Source organism: Drosophila novamexicana, unplaced genomic scaffold (assembly GCF_003285875.2).
Source record: "Drosophila novamexicana strain 15010-1031.04,08,12 unplaced genomic scaffold, DnovRS2.1 tig00000193-arrow-pilon, whole genome shotgun sequence".
NCBI classification, from domain to species: domain Eukaryota; kingdom Metazoa; phylum Arthropoda; class Insecta; order Diptera; family Drosophilidae; genus Drosophila; species Drosophila novamexicana.
In genome coordinates, this window is record NW_020824787.1 from 2,942,379 (window position 1) to 2,961,068 (window position 18,690).

The window sequence follows — 18,690 nt, forward strand, 5'->3', positions numbered from 1 at the left end:
GTTTGTTTTTTAAATTTAATAATTGTTAAGCTTAGTTTTATTATGTAGAAAAATTGGCACATAACTCTGTAAATCGTTGAAGGCTGCGCTGCGCCGATCCAAAAAAGAAAAACTACTTAAATATAAACAAATTACAAATGTGTGTGTGTGTATGTGTGTGTGTGTGTGCAACTTATGCAAAGATTTAAATGTATAAAATGTGTATTTAAATTAAATATTTAAGGCTGCCCTTTGAAATGACAGACAAAAACTAGGCGCTAATTAACACACACACGTGCGCATAAGGTGTGCGTGTGTGTGCAGGTGTGTGTGTGTGTTGGTATGTACAAAAGGTAATGAGAGAGTGTGTGTGTGTGTGTTGTTGTTGTTGGCTGGTCCCAAAGGCAGCTGCATTTATTGCTCAGGTAAAGTTGTGGGCGTGTGTGGGTGTGGCTGATTGTCATAGTGCATGTGTGTGTGTGTGTGTGTGTGTGTGTGTGTGTGTGTGTGTGTGTGTGTGTGTGCGTGTGTGTGGGTGGGTGGTTGTGCCTAATGCATATGCCTAAATGCCGCCGCCTCATCGCTGCCATTGCATTCGCTGTCCATGGGCACAGGTTGCGACTGCTGCTCCCTTTCCCTTTCCCGCTCCCGTTCCCGCTCCCGCTCGACTGCATCCATGGGCCTGGGTGAGCCGGCGGCGCTGCTGCTGCTGCCAGCTGCAGCTCCCTGCTCGGCTGCCTCCGTCTTGAGCTCCGACTGCTCGTTGTAGCGTATCAGCTTGATGGTGGTCAGGCCGTCGGCATTGCGTATGAGCCTACAATAGAGGTCCATGGTTGGGATTAGCATGTGGGCCTCTTGGGAGTAGCTGCTGCTACTTACGGATAGCAATCCTCGTTGTGGCTGTTGTTGTTGTTGCTGCTGCTGCTGCTGCTGGCGGCGGCGCTTTTGCTGCTCACGCTCAGATCGGTCGGCTTCAGATCCTCGCCAGCGCTGTCGCCGCCGTTCTCCAGCTTCAGCGGATGAAATTGGAATTTGTCGCCGGGCCCGGAGACGGGCGCACCGGGCGTCAGGCACTGCACCCCGGCTGGCGAGCCGGGCGGCTGGACAGCTGTTGCTGCTGCCGCGGCCGCCGCATTGGCGGACAGATAGTGAAAGGCGTGCATGAAGAGCGGCGACGTCGGCTGCGGCCCGTACGCGGCGGCCGCAGCCGCTGCCACAGCCGCCGCAGTGGGCAGCGACATGTTGGGTCCGTTCCTTGAGGCCGGACGCTGTGGCGACTGCTGCAGCTGCTGCTGCTGTTGCTGCTGCGTCCAGCTGGGGCTGGCGGGCGCCTGGCTGCCCACCTGGTTGGGCGTGGGGCCTGGAGCACCGGCGGCAGCAGCACCAGCACCTGGGCCCACCACGGGCGTTGTCGTCTGGCGCAGCTGGGATATGTTCTTGATGTTCTTCAGCTCCGTGGGATTGCGCAGGAACTGATAGCAATGCCGCTCGCCCTGCACCTTGCGCAGAATGTTGACGCGGTAATAATAGCGCAGGGCGCGCGACATCTTGTCGTAGTTCATCGACAGATGGTTCTTCTGGATGCCCCACAGCTTGGCCAGCCCGGCGGGATCGACGATCTTGAAGACGCCCGTGTCGCGGCACTTCCAGGCGATCAGATCGCTGTACTTCTGGTTGCGATCGTTCAACAGCTGCTGCAGGAAGTCCCACAGGAGGCGGCCATCTGTGGAAGGGGATATCGATTAGTACGTTTCACAAGTGATCGATAAATAAGATTTCCAGATCGATAACTAACATGTGGAACAGTTGGCAATGGAACACTTGGTAACATTTGAAATCAAACACGTTTACTTTCGACTTTTAATTTATTAAATAGTTTCAGAAAACTGTTAAAGCTACAAATTGCAACAAGCGGAACAATTGCGAACGGAATACATGGTAACATTTGAAACTGAAACACGGTTACTTTCAACTTTGAATCTAGCAAGTCAATGAGGAAAACTGTCAAAGTGACGGATTCCAACGGGCGGAACAGTTGGTAATGGAACACGTTACCCCATGGATTGCTTTTCAGGCAAGTATTTAATCCCAGTAAGTGTTTACAGCTAAAAAAATTAATATACACTATTATCCAATTGTTTCTATTGCATCGGATATGGAACACTATTAATGGGAATTATTGGTATTGGAACACTTATTTTTGAGAATGCAACGTTACCCCTAAGAATGGAAATGGAACACTAATTTGACTGGAATAGTTGGTAATGGAACACCAGGTAAGGTAAGGTAAGGTAGGTCCTTTTTATATGAATCCAATGTTTCCACTGCAAGCCTTTTGTCATCAAGTGAATGTGATAAATCTTGTTTCCCATTTTATCGAAATATCGATAACAAATATCGATAACTAACAACATTCCGATATCAACAATTCGAAAAAACCTGAAAATCTAGTTTCCCATTTCATTCAAACTTATTTTAGGGTTTTTATCGATAACATATGCCCATGTATCGATAACATGAGCCCATATATCGATAACCAACAATATTGCGATGTCAACAAATCGATTGTGATCTAAATGAATGCATCTACTCACTTGTATTCGGCTCCGAGTTCTCGGGAAAGAATTCCCGCTTGGCTTTGTACATGTAACTGGGCGTCGTCGGGGCCGAGATGGAGCCTCCGCCCGGCGCCAAAACCGCGCCGCCAGTGTTGTCCAGCGTCAGCTGCTGCTTCGATTGTTGTTGTTGTTGCTGTTGTTGCTGCTGTTGCTGTTGTTGTTGTTGCTGTTGCTGCTGTTGTTGTTGCTGCTGTTGTTGTTGTTGTTGCTGCTGCTGTGACCAGGAGTTGACAAAGCTGTTGGTCAACTGTTGCGTCCAATTGGGCTTCATGTCCTTGTGTATGGGCGTGCCCGGAGGACTGCCGGCAGCGCTGTAGGAGAGCGGACCCGTTGCCAGATTATTCGCCTTGCTGCCGCTGTTGTTGTTGTTGTTGTTGCTGGGCTCGGAGTACTCCTCCTCGGAGTCGGAGTGATTGCTGCTGGCACTGCTGATGCCCTTCATGGGCTGGACGCAGCCGTTCAAGGCGGATCCATTGCTGGCCGTGCTGCTGCCGCTGGAGGAGCCGGCGGCGGCGGCGGCGGCTGCAGCGCTCGTCGTTGCCGTTGTTGTACCGGCGGCTGCGGCGGCAGCATTGGAGAGGGCGACGCCGCCATTTTGATAAGCCGCCGGCTGGGGCGGACTGCTGGCCTGCGAGTCGACCGAGGGCGGCGGGCTGAGCGTCACGGAATTGGGCGCCATGAAGTGATGCGCCGCCATGTGGGCGGCGGCGCTGCTGTTGCTGTGGAAGGGATTGCTGCTCTCGGGCGGCGCGTTCAGCGGCGGCCAGGTGGGCGTCGGCGGGTGGCTGTGCGGCGACAGCGGATAACGGCCGGTGGGCGTGACGGGGCTGTTGGGCAGATGCCATTGCATCATGTGCGACTCGATGATGAGCATCTGGAGCACATTGTGCAGGACATCGCCGGCGCCGGGACACCGATGCCCGAAATCGGCGCGTGTCAGCAGGCACAGAGCCTTGCCGTTCATTTGGAAGAGATCAAAGTCGAGCTTGGGCAGATCGAATTCGCGCACGCAGAAGCGCAGAAAGTCGAGCACATCGTCGCGGCTCCAGAGACGCGGATCCGAGGGCAGCGACGGCGGCAGCTGGGTCTTCAGCTCCGCCAGCTGGCTGGAGGGCGGCGGCGGGCAGCGCCAGATGACATCGCTCCAGATGCTGGGATTGAGCGGATTCAGTGATAGCTGTACTGGAAGCATTTTCATTTTGGACATGCAAACGCGCTGTGTGTGTGTGTTCTAATCGAAGCTCAAGCCACAAGATTAGGATTAATCTGCAAAGAGTGAGAAAATGATGTGGCATTAGTTTTAGTTGTTACAGCGCAAGGATGTCCAAAATCACCCTGTATTTAATTAAATACTCAATCACCTTATATATTCACACGCACACACACACACACGCACACGGCGCGAAAGATAGCAGACATTTGCATTCCAAGCAAATCAAATTTCTTCATAAACAAATCAACTCCACAGGCAGCTGAGTGCGTGCGAGCGAGAGAGAAGAGCCGCTAGACGTGAGTCAGAATCAATACGCAACACGCTCACACGCACACATGCACGCTCAACTATTGTATTAGCGGCATTTGCTCTCATTATTGATCTCGCTCTCATACTACACACACACACTCACAATAAGCACCCCCGCAGGAAACGATCGGCATAGAACGCATGCGCTACGTGTTTCAATACAATCGTTCCATCGATACCAAAAACCTTTTATATACAGTGAAAGCACTTCCAATGAACACATACATACATACATACATACATATATTTCTCTCTTAGCCGGCCAAAATTTTCCAGTCTTCCGCAACTCTTTTAAGCGTTCATCTTTCTTAATAGAACGACATTGGAAGTCCGCTGAAGTGAGCTTTCACTGTGTATGTAAATACGCATCGAAATCGAGCTTTTTTAATTGAAAATTGCTCAATATGGTAATTGCCATAAATATGTGCGTTGGCGTTGGCGTCGGCATCGGCATCGCCGCTGACGCTACTATTCCGGATGTGTACAAAGCAAACACCAACAAGCAAATACACACACTACATACATACATATGCATATGTACATATATGTCTGTACAAATCGACAACACATGGAGCAAGGCACACACATACTTATGCATATCTTTGGCGTGATCAGTCGCTGTAAGATTTCAACATAAACGAATGTATTGATGCCACAGCAGTCAAGGTGGGGGTGTGTATGCGGCGGGGAGGTGTGCTGTGGTGTGCTTTACGAAACTTGAAAGCCGTACCCATTTACCCCGGGTCTGGGCCTGGGCCTGGGCTTGCCGGGCATATCACTGCAGCAGCAGCAACAGACAGCGGCGGCGGCGGCGGCGGCGGCGGCAACAGCAAACGGAAGTGCACATTCCATACACAAAACCCGTTTCCAAATCAGCAGCGACGGAGCAGCAGCAGCGGGTGAAAGACGTTGGCGCAACGACGACTAATAAATCCGACAGTGGGTAAAGAGAGCAACAAGCCAATTTTCAAGAAGCAGCTACAGGCGCACCCTGTATTATGGCCGCGCGTTCAGACATTGCCCAGTTGTACACACATGCACACACATTAAAATTTATCTCATCTCGCTCTCAGCTCAGCAGCAGCACCGAAACTTCCTCATTCTCCGGGAAGCATTTCAACAAGTGAGTAAAGAAATTTACTTAAGGTACAGCTCCAATGCGTGCGAGCGAGATGCCAGTAGGCCAACTGAGAGAGCGCCTGAGCAATAAATATTGCTTGCATGCTGCTGCCGCTGCTTGTGTTGTTGTTGTTGTTGTTGTTGTTGTTAAGCAAGAAGCAGGAGAAGACAGGCACAGCAGATGAAAAAGATGACGATGATGATGATGTGATGATGATGATCACTGGCCGCACTGTGGGATATACACATGTTTATTTGTATGTACACATACTATACATATACATATGTATTTTTTTATTGTGTACGTCTTTTACTTAGAGGGGGTCTATTTGTTTTGTTTAAGAGGTGCTGCTGCCCTCTGCTGATTGTGTACACACACACACACACGCACGCATATGTTTGTATGTATGTATAGGCGATCCTACGTGTTATTTTGGTTGCCGCAACAACATATGGTTTAATTTGACTAAAATAAATTCATATGTATGTATATTGTACTACACACATGTTCGTTCGCTCCGAGAAAAACAACAACAACAACAACAGTAACAATGTACAAATAAACATTCAACCAGTCGGTGGCACGTAGTAAAATGACAAATGAATGTTCATCATACCAGAAAGCAACAACAACAGTACAAAGTGAAAGAAGGCAGAAGCAGAACACAAAACGACGCACGCAATGCGAGAAGAATAAGAATATAAATACACGCAAACACATACTCACACATACACTAACATACATATGTACATACATCCATGTGTGTGTATTCTAAATCTCAGTCAGCGAAGATGACAGCAAGCGACGGCAGAGGCGGCGAAGGAGGCGCGGCTTGAAGAACGAACACACAGGCATGAAGGGGGCACCAGACAGGGTATAGGGGACGGGGAGCAGGCAGCAGGCACAGGTAGTTAGGTATGCGGATGATGGCGAACCGGTTTCAACGGAAATTACAAACGAAAATTATAAAACGATCAGTTTAGAAAAATGCCAGCAGCAGCGCAGCCGCCGCAGCAGAGATCTCAGAACAACAACAACAGCAACAAAGGCGACAGCAAATAAGAAATGTAAAAGGTAAAACTCGTAGAAAACTGCACTGCGAAGAGAGTGCGAGCGAGAGAGCAGGCCAAAGGAATGTCTGTTTGTATGTGTGCGTCTGCCTGAGCGTGTGTGTGTGTGTGCAAAAGAATTTTTGCTTGTGCAGAGATTTCCGCTTTTAGCGAAATTGACTGAAGAGTGGTGGAAAAGAGCGGGGAGGGGGTGTGTCTTGGTTGGGCGTGGGATCGGAAATGCCAGACAAGAAAATGGGGCCGTTGGAAAAATGGCCAAGGAAACTGTGCAGGCAGGCGGGCATCCTGTATATAAATTGCTTTCGATAATATATCGATTATTTATTTATTTTTGGTATATATATTACGATTATTTATTTAAACTTGGTATATAAGACGATTATTTACTTATTCTTGTTTCTAGTTCAATTTAAATGCTCAGTCAGCGACCTTCCTATCTAGCTGGCATCCTGTTTATGAAAGCTATTAATAGCTACATATATCAATTAGTCTATAAAGAACTAGTTCCGAACTACGCGAACAAAGGTTAAGTTCAGTTCCATAAAGGAACTTGAAAAAATGATCCAATTGTAAGAAAATCAGTTCACAATGAAAATACCAATTGGTACATTCAAGGAACTTACAATCTATTGCTAATTATATTCGCTCGGAGGTCTACTTATTGCCAAGAATATCTATATTTCCCATAGAAATTCATCGATTTAGTACTCTTAATTTTCACAAGATCTGTAACTCGATAGATCCGGCTTTACTTAGTTATCTTTTCTAGCTAACTAGTTCTAACTGCATTTCCTGCATAACTGTTAATTGCATTGTAAACCTCTCGATCTCTGTCAAGTGCGTGGTTTGTGAACACTTTGAAGAGGATACTCGGCAGACATTTGATCTATCATTGGGCTGACAAGTGGACCCTAGACTATGCGCAGCGGGGCTCTGCGTGGTGATTCACCCAAGTGCAATCGTGCTGCATGCGTTGCAAGTTAATGAGTAATTTCCGTAGGCACATCCTCCCCGGCACAATATGCCCCCCGTCGCTGACGACGCCACTGGCTGTGTGCATCAAGTGGCTGTTGCTGCTGCGCAGTAGAAGAACGCGATGAGAAAATAAGAATAAGAAAAATCTGATAACATAAAAAGGCAGAAGCGACAGCCGCCACGGCGCATTAAGATTAACGGCCTGTTCGTATGCACAGCTGCACAGCGAGAGAGAGAGAGAGAGCGAGAATGGGAGAGAGCAAGAGAGAGAGAGTGCGCGAGGCAACGTCCATGTTATCTACCCTCTCGCTCACGCACTCACAGATGCTGGGCTGTTAATGATGGCCGTAGGACCCGGACACGGACACGGACCCGAACAGAACCGAACCCTGAGCGAGCAGCAGGTAGTCGAGTGCTCAGCAATTGATATAAGAGGCTCGTCGACGGCGGCGGGGGGGCGAGCGGAAAGGAAATGCGTACCTGCGGATGCACTTACATCTTGTAGATACTTCTTGGAATTCCTTTTGCTGCTTCGCTCCGCATGTGTTGCCAGTTGACATTTGATCTCTTTTATGAGCTCTTCTTCTTTTTTATCAGCTGCGCACAATTCTCAAGTGCGACAGCCAAAAGCAACCCTTAAGAAGCATCTGAAGGCTGTCTATTGTGTGGACCCTACATGAAATTCAATGAGCCTAGGGTAACGCACACTAAATACAAATAAACAAAAGTGGTGCAACTAACCCGACTAAGGGTTACCCTATGCTAGGTTGAAAGTTTTTTATTCCAGGTTATGAAAACTTCATTCTTTGATAACATCGGTAAATGTGGTCCGATCGCTATGAAACTTTTAGTCTATGAAGAAAAACCTTTGATTTTAAGTCGTAATGGGAAAGGGTATCCCATATGTAATATATACCTGATGTGGGGCTGAACATAGATAGTTATTGATGCAAGGAATATGGTAGGAATTATCGATATATGAAACTTAATATGTCCAATTCTCTAAAAATAATCCCCTGGACAAGAGCCATACTCTTGCAATATACCCTTCTATTTACCCATTATCAATTCTTACAGGGTATCCAAGTTAGATGATCGTGTGTCTTGCACGTGTGTCTATTATTATATTATGAATATTGGTTCGCCATATTCCGGCATATCAAATACTCAATTAATAAGCACAAAAATTCAAAACCAAGTCAACGACCTGCTTTGCTTTATAACTGCTCCGAGTAGAAAAATAAAAGACAATACAAATACAAATACATATGCAGCGCATATATTAAAGAAACAACAACAATAGACAAGTAAAAATCAGAGCCTAACTCCCCCCGAAAACCCGCTTGGTCTTAAGCAGAGCCACACACACACAGATACAGATTCAGATACAGATATATATAGATATATATGCTATATACAAATAGAGGTTGAGCTGATCGTGCATAACAAGCGCGTGAGCGTATGCTATTGCTGAGCATATATAAACCACAAATATATATATATATATTTTTGTATATGTGGAGAAGCAGAAAAAAGACGCCAATTCCGGGTTCTTCTTCGCGCGATCGCGACAACAGCACAAGCAAGAAGCAGAGCTTCCCAAACGGTCTACGGTTCAATTTCTGTCTAGATCGTCACTTTTTTCTGTTGTTGTTGTTGTTGTTTGTTTAAAGCGCCGTAGGCACTTTTTTGTGGAGCACACACAAGCTCCAAGACGGACGGACAGACGGACTGATCGCTGATCGCCAGCCATGCGAACACAGCAGAAAGCAGGCAAACGCTCTCAAGCAACCAAATCAATCATCGTTACGCACTTGAAGCAGACGTAGGAGCAGGGAGAAGCAGCGAGAAGCAGCAGCAAGAGGCGGCTGAGCAAACCTGATCGCAACGATCAACGATCAGCCGCGATCAGCCGCGAGCGTTTCCATGGAACTAGTCTTCAGCTTCTTCTTTGTTTTATTCCATCTAATGATCTGTTCTGTAAGTCTTGGCGGAGATCCTCACACTTTAGTCGGGTTTATTAGTTGTTGATCGCGCGACAAGATCGCGCCAGACCCTTGCCTGACCTCAAGCAGCATATACAAATCTATACCCCTCTTTTTTTTTTAATGTTACATTTTTTTTATAAATGTTTTGTTTTTTTTTTTTTTTTTTTTTTTTGGGCGCATTACGTGCATGTTTGCTCTAATGTGGAGCTGTGGCTTTACTGCTGGCTCATGGTTCTCATCTTTTATGCTCTGCGCATATCTTTTATTTGATTTTATTTTATTTTGTGTGGGGGTCTCTCCCCCTCTCTCTCTCTAATGATATGAGTTGTAGCTGTCGGATAGGTTAGACAAGACAGAAAGCTGAATACGAAAAATGCTTAATGATATCAAACGTTCGATAACCTTTTGCGTATCTTTTAATATGCAAACCGAGGCAGACTTTTTGTGATGATCATCAGCACGATCATCATGATGAGCATTAGCATTAGCATTAGCCGGCCTGCCATAATAATAAAAGCAGCAGCATCATCGCCGACGGTAGCTACCCATATCTACCTAACCGAGCTCTATAATCATATATGTATATACATATATATTTTTTTTGTTCATGCGATGAGTTCATCAAACGCTCGAGAAGGGTTCACAAATGTTTCGCTTGCCACGCTTATGTGCCGGTCATGTTTCTAGAGAGGAGTTTCCATCACTTGTGCCCATCATATTCAATTAGTCGCAACTGTGTTTGTTTCAGCTTTTGCAATTTTCTCGCACTACCCTTTCCGACAATCACCACCCCTTCGCAGAGTCTAACCCTCAAGTCGAACTTAATAAGCCAGAGTTGTCGCCAGCTCTTGTCGACTCTCAACGCACAGTGTAAGTCGGGTTCGGGTTAAGGTTCGGGTCAGTGCGATTCAATTGAAGTTGTTTAATATGCTATGTTTCCGTGTTGCCCCAGAGCACAGCTGCAATTGGATTGCAAAGGCAAGCAACAGGCTGCAACAGGAGGCATCCATTTGTTGGAATATTAACAAAGGGTATTATTATTTTGTATAACCCGGATTCATAGACCAGAACTTCGAATAATTTGATGGAAATAATGTCAACTACAATGGGAGATGGAACAAAGGAATATGAAATACGCGAAGGAATCAATTGGTCGGAATATCAAAATAGGTATTAAAAGAAGGACTATTATTTTGTATAATCAAATACATCAATCTTTCTAGACCTAAAAGACGTCTGTATTGATAGACCAGAACTTCGAATAATCTAATTGGAATAATGTGAGCTACACTGGAAGATAAAGTAAGGAAGCTGAAATTTTAATAAATTAGATAGTTTTCGCTGGGAATTTCCAAGAACTAACCCTGTAAGCCGCACTTCTAAGTTAGATTTTAGTTAAATAATTGTTTTTTAGTAGTTGCTCAGCTTTGTTCTAGTGGCAGAGACTAACCCATAGATCTTAAGCTTATTAAGACTCTGGAACTCAGACATTTCTTCCAGCTATTAGACTTTCTTAACATGCTATATTATACAATTATATATATAATTTACTATTCTATATACATCTACATTCTCTGCATAATCGGAGAAAAGCGCCCCTGAACCTAGTCCATCAAGCAGATTTTTGATAAGCAGCTCGCGACACACGCACGCACACACACACGCACACACGTACGCACACCTGGTGCACCTTCGCAACGGCATGGGCCTTGTCGCGGGGTTGGTTATGGCTGATATTTGTAAACTAGGATTACTTGTTGTCGTCTTGGCTGTCGACGCTTTGATAGCGGCCAAGATATAGACAAGAAACAGAGATATAGATACAACATGTTCCGTTGCTGACATGTGTGTGTGCGTGTGTGTGTGTGCCACACTTCCACTATAATGTTTATATGTATTACGAAATGTTTACGATTTGCTTGAGGTTTCTTTTCAGTAAGTTTATAACAAATATGCCCAGATAAGATAAGGCTAACTCATAGATACGCACACGCATATAAATATATATATATATATATATATATATATATATATATATGTGTGTGTGTGTGTATATATAGATCGTGGCAGGAAGGCAGCTGCTATGTTTGCTTTGCCCAAAACATGCTTGTCTTGGACTTGAAATCGCATGGACTCTTTGGTCTATTGACTTCCTCCTTCGACTGCTCCCCGCTCCCCTCCCTCTCTCTCTCTGTCTCTCTTTTGGCCAATTGATCTTGACAAGCGAGTCAGCTTCCTGTGCCCGCAAATGGTCAATTAGATCAGCGCCCAGCACGGATGTGAGCATCCAAGCAGCTCGCTCCAAGCCAAGTCGAGTCGAGTCGAGTCGATTCGAGTCCGGCTAACTATATCTGGTCGGCATCTAAACCGGTAGTTAGTATTTGTGCTGGTAATCAAGCACATTGCTTGAATCTAGGCATGCATGCAGCCAGCTGCAGCTCCTCCCCCTGTCCAACCATACGCCGAGCGCTTCGGTTAAGTCGAACGTGAAAAGAACTTTGGCATGATCTGATCGCTTCGCTGTCGACGACGACGACGACGACGATCGCGCCTCGCATCTTAATTACAGAGAGCAATGCAAAAAGTTGAAAAAAACTTGAAAAAATATAAAACGGGTAAGAGATATTTAGAGATATTTTGCTGTATTAACAGATACCCTGTGCTCAGAGCTCAATTTGTCTAGGAATCAAACAACTGGAAATTGATGCTCTATCTTTGGAGCTTAAGATACTTTATCAAGATTGAGCCCATTTAAACAACTTCTATTTATTTACCTTATCTTTCTTATATTAGACACTAAGAAATTCTTATTATTTGCACTTTTGAAATCTATGAAAACTTTGCTTTATTCCGCTTCAAGTCTTCAGTTTGAGTCCCAGCCCCAGCTAAGCCCAACAAACATAATCTTCAATAACTTTTGTATTTTACGATCGATAGACATGTTGTTTAAGAGATGATATATCTAGCTTACGTGGACAGATCGTTTCCTTGTGCACGAAGATCAAATAAGTATATAGATCAGATATACATAATATATAAAACTATCTAACGATACGCTGTACTTTTAAGAGTTCATCTTAGCTTCCAGTTCATTATGGAGCTCCATTATGCCCCTTATTGGCCAATTTATGGTTACAGGGTATACGAAAAGAAATAAAACTGGGCAGAAACAAAGCCCCTGCTAGCTGACTGGCTGGCTGGCGAAAAAAACCTGAATTGTAAAAGCGTTCTAAGCTCGGGCCGTGGAACATTTTGCGCGTCGCTGGAAAGACACTTAATAAATGCGGAAGCGGATGTACAAAAAGGCAGAGAGACGGCGACGTGGAACCGAACAAGCGACGATGTCTATAATCACAATCAAGTCATGGCAGGTAACTGCCGAGGTAGAGGGGTTGGCAAAAGGTGGGGCTAGATTCTGCGGCAAATTGTGCACTGCCTAGATTAACAGAAGGCATTTGTATGTGCTTGAAAACCTCAAGTAATTGGATCGAGTCACTTCCTAGGCTAATGCGAAAAGGAAGCGCAAGCAAACGGCTCGCGAGAAAACAATTCTCTAGAGTTATTCGAGCTGCGAATTTTGAATTAGAAGCGCTCTGCAGGAAATTGCCAGCAAATGTTGCAAAAATAGACCATAAATTAGACATATAAATAGACGAACATGCGCGCATAGATATCGCAATCAATGGGAAGTAAATTACCGGGTATTGTCCCGACACGCGATAAGCATTAGACATGAATTATTGATTAAATGAAAACACAATCATTACACACAGCACATCGTCTCCGTCTGGGTATCGATGCTCGGTTCGGTTCTCTAGTAAAACAGCAGCACTTTCTGCGGAATGATAACAAACATCCAATCGATGGCTGTCACACGAATGTCTTACAACAGATCAACACAAGATCGCAGTGCCAACATTTACAACAATGTTGTAATTAAACACATTCTTGGATAGCGATCAGTTTGTGTCAAAGTTAACACATTGTTTTGGTTGGATCGATCGTACAGTTCTTGTTCTCCGATCGGAGTTTCTTTTTTTTTTATTGCCTGCCTTTAAAGACTGTTTCCATCTAAGCGAAGCTTAGAAAGACTTTCTCTAAAAATAGATCTTCAATTTAATGCAGATCATCTGATCTTCTATTGGGAATCTTTGCTTAAAGTTGTGAGTGTCTCAGTTTTTAAAGTGATCTTCACTTAGCTGATCTTCTATTGGAATTCTTCATTTAAAGTTGTGAGTATCTCAGTTCCGAAAGTGATCTATTCTCAGCTGATCTTCTTTTGAGATACTTTGCTGAAAGTTGTTGGTCTCTCAGTACTTGGATTACTTTGTTTTTCAAGCTATATCTCAGTTCTAAAAGTGATCTTCACTTAGCTGATCTTCTTTAAAGTTGTAAGTATCTCAGTTCTAAAAGTGATCTATTCCCAGCTGATCGTCTTTTAAGATACTTCGCTGAAAGTAGTTCTAAAAGTGATCTTCACTTAGCTAATCTTTTTAAATACTTCGTTGAAAGTTGTATTACAGTTCTTAAAGCGATCTGCGCTTAACTGATCTTCTTTTGGAATGCTTCGTTTAAAGCTGTGAGTGTCTCTGTTCTAAAAGTGATCTGCACTCAACCGATCTTTTCTTGGCCTTTTTCTATTTGAGAAGTAAATGATCAATTTTTGAGATCTTCATTCTGTCCAAGTCAAATATTTTAATGAGAGTTTATATGATCTCTGCTCTTAACTTTACACAAGAACTTTTCGCATTCTTTCGATTTCAGATCAAGTTATTGCTCAGTTGATATTCCAAAGTGATCCTCAACCTGATCTTTGATCTCCATTCACAGATCTTTCGTGTCTTCTTCAATATCACATAATATAATTCTCACTTGATTAGTTTAACTTTCGTAATACAATTTGCTCTAGATTATTTTAACTGATTCATACGTAACCATAGAAGCAATTGTGTGTGTGTGTAGGAAGTGAATGTGTCTGTGCCTCGTCATCTATTTGTCGAGTGGATGGCATACAACTAAACAAATTTCTAGCTAGCTAAACATTTTGATGACATTTGTCATAAGTGAAATTCAAGCGAATGCCGCAACATCAATTCCAAGTGTCAAATGACATAACAACAGCAACAGCAACAATAACAATAGACCCGAGGCAATTGCAAAGAAGCCGAGAGACAGACAACGTGTAGTCGTCGTCCCGGGTGCTTGATGCAGAATGAAATGGAAATGTAAAGAACGTTTGTGTGGGGGAGATTATATTATAATTTCCAAGTAAGACAAACAACAAAATTGACACGAACATCACGTAGCCAAGCGCCGTGAAGGAGCCCAAGGAAAAGATGCTGCCAGTTGATGCTGCATCAACTGCAACTGCAATTGCTGCTGCTGCTGCTGCTTCTCTTTTTTATTGTCGCCAAATTCATAATTAGCAAATGCCAAATGAGACACATGCCTGCAGGCGCTGCGGCAAGCCTGAAGATGCCACAAAACAAAAAAAAAGAAAAAAATTCTACTCTACAATAGTAAGTTAGTGTCTTGTGGCCTGCTTGAGTTCTTGTCTTGTTTATTATATGTGTATGCTTTTTATCTCATTAGCCGCTGTTGTTGGCCACGTTCTGGCATTCGACAGACACTTGTCTCTCTGGCAAGTTGTTGTCCGTGCATTTCCCTCGAGGCGCTCTGCTTATCATGAGCTTTTCTTCAGCCAGCATTTTCCTCTCTGCGTTTATATAATTATCATTATTGTTGTTGTTGTTTGTGGCTTTTAATGTAAATACTTAAAATGCATGCACAATTGTGCACTCGACTTTAACTGTTAATTATAATGAACTCTCTCCCCCCCCTTCTCGCTCTCCCTCTAGAGATAGACGCCTTTTTATTTATTATTAAGTGCTGCTATCAGCATTACTCAAATGTGGAAATAATAATAATAACAACAATAACAACATCTGTTAAAAGTGCAATGAACAAATCAGAATTCAGTGTATGGGCCTGCCTGACTGCCCGACTGCCTCTGGCCGCCTAGAAACAGCGTGGAGCACGTCGCCAACAGCTGCAATCGAGAACTGCATCCGCATATGACGTAGACTCCGGTCTAATAAATGATAAGGGACAGTAATTGCCTACAAAGTATTAGCAAAGACTAGGTCTGAAAAGCTTAAAAACTGAACATTTTTTCCAATTAACATGTATGTTAAAGTTCATGGTAGTTATTTAACTTACATGTTCAATAACCAAATGTTAAATAACTGAAAGTTTGTTCATTAACATGCATGTTAAAATTCATGATAAATATTTGACATGCATGTTAAAGTTCATGGTAAATATTCAAAGGCACATTTCTTAATAAAACGTGAACTATTATGCATCAAATGATGCTAGAGCAATGCAAATGTATTGATTAATCGATTAAAAAGGCAATTGTTTAATTGACAATCAACTAGAAATGTATCAAATACCTTAACACCTGGATAATAAATACATTATAATTTCATATTCTGTACAGAGGTGTATGTCTGTTAACAGAAATGTTAAATTGACGCTGTAAATCTGTTAACATTTAACATAAGCTGCAAATGTTATACGAACAATTCTATATTAACTTTAAAATTTATTATCTTTATAAACACTTCGGTATTCTTTATAAGAAACAAAAAAAAAGTGCTGAGCAATTCCCCGAAATTTAAATTAAGCTGATACGTTTGGCTTATCTTAACTAATGCCAGTCATTGACTAATCAGTCGGTGTTCCCACGAAATGAACCTTTGTCACCTGAATATCTATGGGAACTACAAAAATGTTCATCTTTCTTCTGCTAATCCATATTATAAGATGCAGTTCCTGTGCTGCACGTGACACCCCATGTGGCAACTACAACTAACTAAACGAAAGGCAAACAAAAATAAACCCTGATGAAATTGATCAAAAATTGATATCTCATGATTACGTGCACTAGTTTCAGCTGAAGTGGTCGCATTTTCGATTGCTTCCTATGTGTGTTCCTCCAAATCTCTCTGTTGTATAAATGAAACAATAATAACAAGTAGTATTTCCACTTGTGAGCTGCGATATGATTAAAAGAATTGTTTGTACGCTTTTTCGTTTCTCTTCTTTTCGTTTTTTTTTCGTTTTTTTTTTTTTTTTTTGGCTATAAATAAATAATTTAAAAGCAATAAAAATAATTGAAATTTGCGTGTGGTGCGCAATATAAACACCAACAAATTAAGCCAAAGGTCCAAATGAAAATCCCTCGCCCCAAAACCCAAACCCAACCCCAAATACAAAATAAACGAAAAACAACAAATAATTCCGATTCTGATTAGCTCGTATCGCTCAAGACTGTGGTGCGCCAGGCGCAGCTAATATTTGCCAACTGGCGTCATTTCCGGTTACGGTTCAAGTCCCCCCCACCCCCTCACCTGCACACCTTATATGGCAGCTCTACCACCCCTTTCGGCCCGCCCCGCTGCAGGCACATCTTCTGCCCAACCCCTACATATAATATTCGTTCCGTGTTCGACTGAACATTTTTGCTGCTCCTCCACTTGACGCGCTTATCAGACATTGGGCGCGATTACGATAGGAACTTACGCACACACACACACACACACACACGCGCACACACACACCTCTTGATAAGTGGGCAACGCATTGCCTTATCAATGGTATCGGGCGCCGAAATCAAATTGATTTATTAACGATTTCCCAGTGTGCTAAAAATACAAACATAAATACTTTGTGCATATAGTGAAAATTTCTTATACAGTTTTCATTCGGAAGTAAAAACTTCCTGATATTCCGAATTCATCTGAAATGCGAAATGGGAGAATAGTCTTAAGCAGGGGCTTTATCATGAATAGATCATGATCAAAATGATGTATAACAATTTTTGATTTTAATTTAATATTTAAGCAATTGAAATCGAATGAAAAGTGAAACTGATCCACGAATTTTCCACGAAAAAATGTTGTTTTCATTGTGAATTCGTTGTCTTAAAGAAATCACTGAATTTTTAATAATCAAAAATTCTTTTAATTCTTTAATTTTCTGATTTTTGTCACAAAAGTTGCTTGCAAATAAAAACTCGTTTTGCCGCCGCGTGTTTCCATTTAGCGAGTACACACTGTACATGTTAAATATTCTGTTGAGGACCACCCATTGCGATTATGAAGATGCCACGGCAAGGACTCAAGGACAGCTCAGCTGCAATCTTTTTGCGTGTGTTTGCACTTAAAATTCAAGTGTCTGTCGCTTCTTCCTTCCGCCTAGGCAATTTTCCAGGAAAAGCAGTTCGTTTTTCATTGTGAATTCGTTGCGGTCAGCGAGTAGGAGGGCGCGGGCGGGTCGAGGACAATTCATCGAGCACTCGAGCTGAACAATTATTGCGAGGACCACCAGCAGTTCGGGTTCGGCTATTCATTGTTGCAACAGGTAAGGTTGGTTTAAGGTTTGGACTAGGGATAAGTTAGGCACAGGTAGCTGGAGCTTAAGTCTTACAGTTATTTTGACTGGGCACAAAGATATATCCCACTTTTCTTTCCACTCTACTTTAACAGAGGTCCATTCATGATAAGATGCGCGAGAGAGAGGGAGAGAGAGAGAGAGAGAGAGAGAGAGAGAGCGAGAGCGAGAGAGAAGCGACAGCAACTTCCTTTTTTGGACATTACGCAATCCGCGTTTTTTTTTCTGCACCCGAAAAACTGTTACGTCCAACCACGCAACGTCCACACCCTACCCTAGCCTGGCCCCCTCGCGCGATCTATAGTTTTGTTGTTGTTGTTGTTGCTTTTTTCCAGTGTTGCAAGTAGAAAGAAAATTACCTAATTGTGTTGCATCGACAACGAGCAACAGCAACGACTTTTTTCCACAACATTACTCTACTCCACTTCTTGCTTGGCCACACAGCGTACCCCCCGCCCCTTGCCCTACCCGCTTCAGCTGCGGCTCCTTCGTATGTGTGCCACATGCTCCAAAGGAAAATTAAAAATGTGCCACAGACACAAGAAAACGACGGGCATATATGTGTTGTTGTTTTTTTTTTAAGTTAGTTAGTTAGTTGTGCTCTTTTATTGTTGTTGTTGTTTGCAGTTGCTTTGCCCGCTGATTCGTTTGTTTCTTTCTCTTTGGCGTCGTTAGATAATAGGCAACAACAAGAGGAGGCACCGTTAAAGCTGAACCCCAAAAGCCATTTTGTTGTTGTTGTTGTTGTTGTTGTTGCTGTTGCTGCTGCTGCAGTTGTTGTGTCGGCGGCATAAGTCAAGCAAGACTTCCTATATTTTGAAACACGTTACGTTCGTAACATAATTCACACAACAGGTTACTTGGTTCGCCTCCTCGCCGGCCATGGCAACAGCACATCGTCTCTCGCTCTCGCTCACGCTCTCTCGCTCACTTGCTCTCTCTTTCTCTCAGCAGCTTAGGC

The 18,690-nt window shown here is 43.5% G+C and overlaps 1 protein-coding gene across 1 annotated transcript in view; it reads right to left on the reverse strand.

Annotated features, from left to right (window-relative positions):
* Nucleotides 1-159: 159 nt before the first annotated feature.
* LOC115759037 (ets DNA-binding protein pokkuri) overlaps nt 160-18,690 on the reverse strand; it is a 23,150-nt gene continuing 4,619 nt past the window's right edge. The window contains exons 2-4 of the mRNA XM_030699859.1: nt 2,574-3,863; nt 859-1,702; nt 160-793 (exon numbers count right to left, since the gene is read on the reverse strand). Coding sequence (XP_030555719.1) covers nt 529-793; nt 859-1,702; nt 2,574-3,804 — 2,340 coding nt within the window. The 5' untranslated portion in view covers nt 3,805-3,863 and the 3' untranslated portion in view covers nt 160-528. The remainder of the gene's footprint in view (nt 794-858; nt 1,703-2,573; nt 3,864-18,690) is intronic.